Below are 7,905 nucleotides of genomic sequence, written 5' to 3'. Positions count from 1 at the left end.
CTGGAAAGAAAGAAAGACATACCTCAGGTTTATCCGGAAAGACAAAGGGAAGAAGGATAGAGTGCCAGTAAGGTTCAACAAGGCCTATGTTAGAAAAGTTCTTACTGTGAGGTCCAAGAAGGGCTCCTTTTTTTTTTTGAGACAATCTCACTCTACCACCCAGGCTGGAGTGCAGTGGTGCGATCTCAGCTCACTGGAACCTCTGCTTCCTGGGTTCAAGCGATTCTCCTGCCTCAGCCTCCCAAGTAGCTGGGATTACAGGTATTTGCCACTATGCCCAGCTAATTTTTACATTTTTAGAAGAGATGGGGTTTCACCTTATTGGCCAGGCTGGTCTCAAACTCCTGGCCTCAAGTGATCTGCCTGCTTCGACCTCCCAAAGTGCTGGGATTACAGGTGTGAGCCACTGCGCTTGGCCCCAAGAAGGGCTATTTCAATGGCTCTTACCCTAAAAGAATCCACAGAGCAAGTGAACCTGTCCTTTTTATGAGGAACATTAACAATGAGCTGATGAAAGTGTTCATGGTGCTGCTTTCTGTTGAGTGTCTAGTGTGGCTTGCTCCCCCTTAGGATCCATTTTACCTGAGATGAGCGTTCCTGTTCTAATACCCGCCACCCTCAAATCTTATTCAGAAATTTTTCTTACCAAGAATGTAGATGTAAATTCAGTTTCTACCTCTTGGAAAAGCAAAATGAATGAAACAAAATGGTTAAGAAGGAATCATCCCTGCTACTAAGAGACTTAACTCTTCCTGGCAACATAAAAGAATAGGAATGACTTGTTGGTCTGTGAAGATAATCTAACAGGCAAGCCTTCCAAGCTATTCTGGTATTGGAGTTACTAATCTCATACTCGGGTCCTCCATTCCATTTCTCTTATCTAGACAAAGTCCTTTGACAATGCTACATTTGGAACAACAGTTAGATATGTGGGATTATCACTCACTGTCAATTTTCCAAGAAAGGGACTTAGTGCTCAGTATGGATTTCTTATCCAGTCCCCTGAAGGGAATAGGGTAAAAAGAAGCTGAGAGATCCTAACTGCAGTATTTTAAATTCTGCTAATATTTAAGCCACCTTATGATTAGATATTAAAGACCAGGTGTGGTGGCTCACACATGTAATCCCAGCACTCTGGGAGGCTGAGGCAGGAGGACCACTTGAGCTCAGGAGTTTGAGACCAGCCTGGGCAACAGAGCAAAACCTCATCTTTACTAAAAAAGAGAAAGAAAAAAATTAGCTGGGCATGATGGCATGCGCCTGTAGTCTCAGCTACTCAGGACTTAAACATCTTGAGCCTAGGAGATTGAGGCTGCAGTGAACTATACTCGTGTCACTGCATTCCAGTCTGAGCAACAGAATGAAACCCTGTCTCAAAAAAGAAAAAGAAATGCCAGGCTTGGTGGCTCATGCCTGTAATTCCAGCACTTTGAGAGGCCAAGGCAGGTGGATCACAAGGTCAGGAGTTCGAGACCACCCTGGCCAATAGGTGATACCCCCCGTCTCTACTAAAAATATAAACTTAGCTGGTGTGGTGGTGGTCACCTGCAGTCCCAGCTACTTGGGAGGCTGAGACAGAAGAATCACTTGAACCCAGGAGGTGGTGGTTGCAGTGAGCCAAGATCGCTCCACTGTACTCTAGCCTGGTGACAGAGTGAGACTCCATCTCAAAAAAAAAAAGAGAGAGATATTAATGATGAGGACCAACACAGTAAAAGAAAAGTTATTTTAGCTGTCAGGAAAAAAAGAGTAGAAAATGAGAAAGAAAAATTACTTTAGGTGTCAGAATAAAAAGAGTAGAAAATGAGGAAGGTCTGTAACACCTACCTCCTTGTGCAATACATGGGTACACGCCATTGGATGCAGCTCACTGGGCTGGACGAGTTTCTGGCACATTAGACACAGCTTACAGGTGGCTGGAGCCTGTAGAACAGAGGACACATAGTCAAAATGTAAGGAAACTTGGGTCTCCTTGCCATTTATGACCATAATTCCATGTAGCAAAAATATTTCTATCAAAAGAAATAAAAATCCAAATATAGATTCTTGCCTAAAATACTTGCATTTTCCCAGTAGGGCTGCAAATAACCCAATTGAGGGTTTCTTCCTGCACGCCACCTGTAAACCCACTACTTCCTCACCTCCAGCTTCTCCATATCACAGTGTTCAAAGAAAAAGAATCTTACATGTGAAGACCTTCCAGGATATGAAACTTGGGCAGAAGGCAAGAACATTGGGTTACTGATTTGGGCCAGTGGAGCAGGGAACAAGGCCCGGATGCGACCAAGTGGCTGTAACAGAGCATATCACAAAAATCACTTATTTCCTAGTCCAGCAAAGGAAAAAAGCAGACTAACTACCACTGGCTAGAATGCTTCTTCCTGCCCTACGTTTTTCTGAAATCTGCCTCTTTCCCACCCCTCAGTAGGCCTAAGTTCTCTCCTGAGTAGCTTTCCTCACCTGAGTGCTTGCTGCCACCCGCTCATGTTCCGCCAGACGTGCAGCAACCAACTGGATAAGTTCCTCCATGGTCAGGCCTGCCATGGTGGTACGTGCTGTCTTGATCTGCTGAAGAATATTGGTCATCTGGGCCCTGAGAAAGAAAAATGTAGAGGGAGAGAAAGCCTACACTATACCCATGGTGAACACCCATGTAACATCCCCTATTTTAACTCATAAGCATTTCTCTGATAAAGGCATTTGAATTAGTCCTTGAAGATACTTACTTATTGCACTGTGGGAACCGAGTCAATAGCTTCTCCAGGATCTTCTCCAGTTTGTCTACTGGTTGTGGCCGGGGAGTTTCAGTAGAAGTCTTAACACCACCCAAGCCTGGGGGAGGCGGGATGGAGGCAGCAGGGGGCATGTGTGGACCATGGGGGCTGACAAGGGAACCCAAGCCAGGGCTGTTTCTGCCATGGGAGCCAGGAAGGGGTGAGGAAGGCTGGCTGGGCTGGGAAAGGGCAGGGTTCAGGATTGGGAAAGACAAGGAGCGGGGATCTGCGCTGGGCATAACCATGGGCATTGTGACCTGCCCAATGGAGAAGGGCATCCGAGGAGCCAGAGAGGGACTGGGTTGAAACACCTGAAGCATGAAGTCTGTCTGCAAAGGAGAAGAGGTAGAGGATGAGAGAGAAAGGAAGAAAGATAAAGTTTAGGAACTGGAGAAGAAATCAATGAACAACTCTTGCTGAATAGGGATGGTCACAATATCTTCATAAAAAGAACAAGTACAAGACTCTGCTTCTGCTACCAACACAGAAAGGTGAACTTCCCCCCAAAGCCAGCTCTCTTACCTCTGATGGGGGTGGAGGTAAAGTGGGAGTAGGGATTTGAGGAAGGCTGCTCAGCTTGGCTCCATTCCTCACTAACTGGATATGACTATTAAATTGGTCCTAAAAAAAAAAAAAAAAAAAAGATTATTTTTACTGCTGAACTGACTGAGGCTCTCTAGAAAGACAGCACCACCCATTATTAGGAAAACAAAAGGAATAGTAGGATAGGCCCTAAATAGCGATACAAAAGGCTACCTCCCGATTGCCAGAAGTGTTAAGCACAGACTAACACTGACTGAATGATCACACATAAATACACTTACACGAACATTTTTTTTCATTATTCGAACTCCATTCAGTCTCGTCTCCCACTCCTGTTTGGAACGAACCGTCTCCAGTGTTGGGGGAGTAGACCTTTCAACAAACCAACAGGAATTTACAGATTTAAAGAAAGCCCTGCTGGACACAGTGACTCATGCCTGTAATCCCAGCACTTTCTGAGATGCCAAGGCAGGGGATCACTTGAGCTCAGGAGTTCAAGACCACCCTAGGCAACGTGGCAAAACCCCATCTCTAAAAAAAGTGCAAAATTAGCTGGATGTGGTGGCTTTCACCTATAGTTCCAGCTACTTGGGAGGCTGAGGTAGGAGGATAGCTTGTGCCCAGGAGGCAGAGGTTACAGTGACCCAAGATGGCACTACTGCACAACTGAGGGAGACCCAGTCTCAAAAAAAAAAAAAGCCCAATTCCTAATTCCCTGAGATAGCAAAATAGTAGCCGGTTAATTGACCTTGAGAAAAGAGGTGGGAGCAGGTGTAAGAGAAGCCCAAGATTCTAATTCCTTTGCCTCACTTTAACTCCAGCATCTTTTAAGCCAAGTTTTTGAGAAAGAGAACCAACCACAGTGAGAGGATTCTTGTCTGCCTGAAAATGCCACAGGGGTCCTCCAAGTTCCATGGCAGAAAGAAAAAGAAATGACTACATAGGAAATGAATCTCCAAAGACCACTGTTATGCTTTGATAGGTTAACAGATGCTAGCCATTTTTTATTTTTTAGAGACAGGGTCTCACTGTCAGCTAGGCTGGAGTGCAGTAATGCAATCAAAGCTCACTGTGGCCTCAACTTCCTGGGCGGACAAGTGATCCTCCTGCCTCGACCTCCCAAAGTGCTGGGATTACAGGAGCATGCTATTATATCTGGCTTTAACAGAGAGTGTTAAACAAAGCATTAAAAAATACAAAACTATAAAATTGTAGAAGGGAAGAGTTAGAGTACAGAAGTTCATAATATGGGAAGAGAAATCACTGTGCAATTGCTATTGCAGTCAGAGACAGCCTTACAATTCCTATGAAGATAGAATAAGTGCCAGACTTGCTGGCCTAGGAATTCAAAAACCTGAACAAACAAACCGCAAGACAATTAAAGCTGTAGAATGGAAAGGTACCTACTTGAGGTAAGTAAGGTGCAATTCCGCCTCTTTTTCTGCTTCTTCTAGTTTCAGTACCAATAACTCTTTCCGGCTTTCTAGTGATAAGATCTAAGGAAGCCACATACATATAAATACTTTATTAATTTTACATACACAAAGCTACAAATGAAACAGTGAAAACAAATGCTTACTGGCTCTCCTATTACGATGCCAAAAGTAGATACCATTTGGAAGCCTAAAATTACGGCTTTCAAGATATCAGCTGCTCTTCTCACCTCTGCCTTCCAGGCACGTTCAGTCTCTTCCATAATGTTCCTATTTATTTCACCATCCTGATTCTTGAGTCTATCCAGTTCCATTTCCCACACCTCTCTGTAAGATAAGAAACCAAGAAAAAGACTAAGAAAGAAAGATAAGCTTGTTGAGAGACACCAAAGCAAAAGTAAAACCCAAAATTGGTCAGCCAAGTATGTTACAGGAAGTCTTACTCTAAGTATTAACTATATTTATTTTTCTTTCTTATTTTTTGCTAATCAAAAGAGTTAAAGTATCAAATATAGATACTGACAAATAATGTTTAAAGTGGTCTGCCATTGCATAAAGGCATTGTATTTGAAAGTAAAAATGTTGTGGCAGGGCATGGTGCCTCATGCCTATAAATCCCAGCATGAGATATTATGTAATCCCAGCATAATCAGGAGTTTGAGACTAGCCTGGCCAACATAGTGAAACCCCATCTCTACTAAAAATATACAAATTAGCTGGGTATGGCGGTGCACACCTGTAATCCCAGCTACTCAGAAGGGTAAGGCAAGAGAATCACTTGAATCTGGGAGTCGGAGGTCACTGTGAGCTGAGATCGCGCCACTGCACTCCCACTTGGGCTACAAAGTGAGACTCCATCTCAAAAATAAAAAGTAAAAATGTTTATATCTCCACTTGCTAAAATAAGGTTACCTAGAGCAGGAAAAAGAGTGCATCTTAGAACAAAAGCCCTCCATTGAAGGCAGAACATTCTTCTATGTTCAAGAGGATTCAAAATCATGGCATTCTGCAGTCTTATTTCCCAACATGCCTTTTAGGGTCCTGAAGAATGTGGGACCAAATACAGGGGTGCACTTTTTTTTTAATAGACAAGGTCTCTGTTGCCCAGACCAAAGTACAGTGCTATGACTTTGATTCACTGCAGCCTCAACTCCATGGGCTCAACCAATCTTCTTGCCTTAGCCTCCCAAGTAGCCAGGACTACAGATGCATGCCACCACCCATGCCTGGCTAATGTTTATTTTTTGTAGAGACAGGGGTCTCACTTTGTTCTACATGCTGTTCTCGAACTCCTGGGCTCAAGCCATCCTTCCACCTCAGCCTCCCATGGTGCTGGGATGACAGGCTACTTGGCCTGGCCAGAGGCCTACTTAATATTCATCCTTAATAGAGCAAATCACTAATTTGCTACTAAGCACACTGATGCAAGCTTATTAATTTTCAAATTTCCTAGCTATAGTAACTATGCTTCAAAAGGAAACAATATTCTCTTCATACCTCACTCAGGAAGTCTCATTTTCCTTGGTTACCTGCCTCTTATATGCTTTCCCCCCACTCAGCATTAGAGTGACCAACTGTCCTGGTTTGCCCAGTACTGAGGGATATCCCAGGATGGATGACTTTCAGTGCTAAAACTGGGATGGGTGATCACCCTACTCAGAACTGAAGAGGCCATTAAGCAATACAGCCATTATAGGAATTTCCTTATATTACATTTGATTGTGGTAAGTTTTATAGCTGGAAGCCCAGATTACCAGATCAGTGGACAGAATACGATGAAAATACTGAAATTATCTCCCCTACATTTTAAAAAGGTAAAAATAAAAAGAAAAGCTTGGGAAGAGTTATATCTTTTTTTTTTCTTTGGAGACAGAGTTTTGCTCTGTTGCCCACGCTGGAGTGCGATGGCATGATCTAGGCTCATTGCAACCTCCGCCTCATGGGTTCAAGAGAGTCTCCTGCCTCAGCCTCCCGAGTAGCTGGGACTACAGGCGTGTGTCACCATGCTCAGCTATTTTTTTGTATTTTTAGTAGAGACAGAGTTTTACCATGTTAGCCGGGATGGTCTCATCTCCTGACCTCGTGATCTGCCCTCCTCAGCCTCCCAAAGTGCTTGGATTACAGGTGTGAGCCACTGCACTCAGTCAAGAGTTAAATCTTAAGAAAAATGTTCCCATTTTCCTGTTTGGTTTTTGTTTTTGAGACGGAGTCTCTGTCACCAAGGCTGAAGTGCAGTGGTGCAATCTGGGCTCACTGCAGTCTCCACCTCTAGAGTTCAAATGATTCTCCTGCCTCAGTCTCTCGAGTAGCTGGATTACAGGCGCCCACCACCATGCCCAGCTAATTTTTTTTTTGTATTTTTAGTAGAGATGGGGTTTTGCCATGTTGGCCAGGGTGGTCTCAAACTCCTAACCTGAGGTGATCCACCCACCTTGTCCTTCCAAAGTGCTGGGATTACAGGCATGAGCCACCGTGCCTGGACTCCACTTTTCTTCAGTGAGAGAAACTTTCATTCCCCTTCTGTTTTTGTAGTAACCTTACATACATGAAAGGGAGCAATTTGCTTAACAGAAATATATGAGGCCTTTCCTCTCACATATTCTTGCTTTTCACCCAATTCTCCACACATCCCTCATTCTCTATTTCATGTATAGGGAGGGAGGGGGTGTGTATGTGTGTGTGTTCACACTTATTCAATCTCTCATATTGTCGGCTCTCTATTGACAAGGTCTATTCATCTAATTAGAAATGAGAAGTAGGTGGGCATTTTCTGCCTTAATTTCCAGGTATTGTCTTCCCCAAACTAACTTCCTAGCAGAGAACACATTCTCTAGTAATTTTGGTTTTTATTTTGAGACTGTCACCCAAGCTGGAGTGCAGTGGCAGGATCCTGGCTCACTGCAACCTCCACCTCCCAGGTTCAAGTAATTCTCCTGCCTCAATCTCTGAAGTAGCTGGGACTACAGGTGTGTACCGGCACATCTGGCTAATTTTTGTATTTTTAGTAGAGACAGGGTTTTGTCATGGTGGCCAGGCTAGTCTCAAACTCCCGACCTCAGTGATCCACAGGCTTCAGCCTCCCAAAGTGCTAGAATTACAAGTGTGAGCCACCGCACCCAGCCTAATAATTCTTTAGACAAAGATTTTATAGGTAG

The 7,905-nt window shown here is 43.9% G+C and overlaps 1 protein-coding gene across 4 annotated transcripts in view; it reads right to left on the bottom strand.

The window, feature by feature from the left end:
- RNF214 (ring finger protein 214) overlaps positions 1-7,905 on the bottom strand; it is a 66,229-nt gene that overhangs the window by 8,519 nt on the left and 49,805 nt on the right. For all 4 annotated transcript variants that reach the window (XM_002754461.6, XM_003734112.6, XM_002754460.6 and 1 more), the window contains exons 7-14: positions 4,981-5,077; positions 4,725-4,813; positions 3,599-3,689; positions 3,297-3,395; positions 2,727-3,103; positions 2,461-2,593; positions 2,187-2,291; positions 1,828-1,923 (exon numbers count right to left, since the gene is read on the bottom strand). In XM_002754461.6, the coding sequence (XP_002754507.1) occupies positions 1,828-1,923; positions 2,187-2,291; positions 2,461-2,593; positions 2,727-3,103; positions 3,297-3,395; positions 3,599-3,689; positions 4,725-4,813; positions 4,981-5,077 (1,087 nt within the window). The remainder of the gene's footprint in view (positions 1-1,827; positions 1,924-2,186; positions 2,292-2,460; positions 2,594-2,726; positions 3,104-3,296; positions 3,396-3,598; positions 3,690-4,724; positions 4,814-4,980; positions 5,078-7,905) is intronic.

This window comes from Callithrix jacchus, chromosome 10, assembly GCF_049354715.1.
Source record: "Callithrix jacchus isolate 240 chromosome 10, calJac240_pri, whole genome shotgun sequence".
Classification (NCBI taxonomy): Eukaryota; Metazoa; Chordata; class Mammalia; order Primates; family Cebidae; genus Callithrix; species Callithrix jacchus.
The sequence above is the reverse complement of the archived record's forward strand: the minus strand, read 5'-3'. Positions and strand labels throughout refer to the sequence as shown.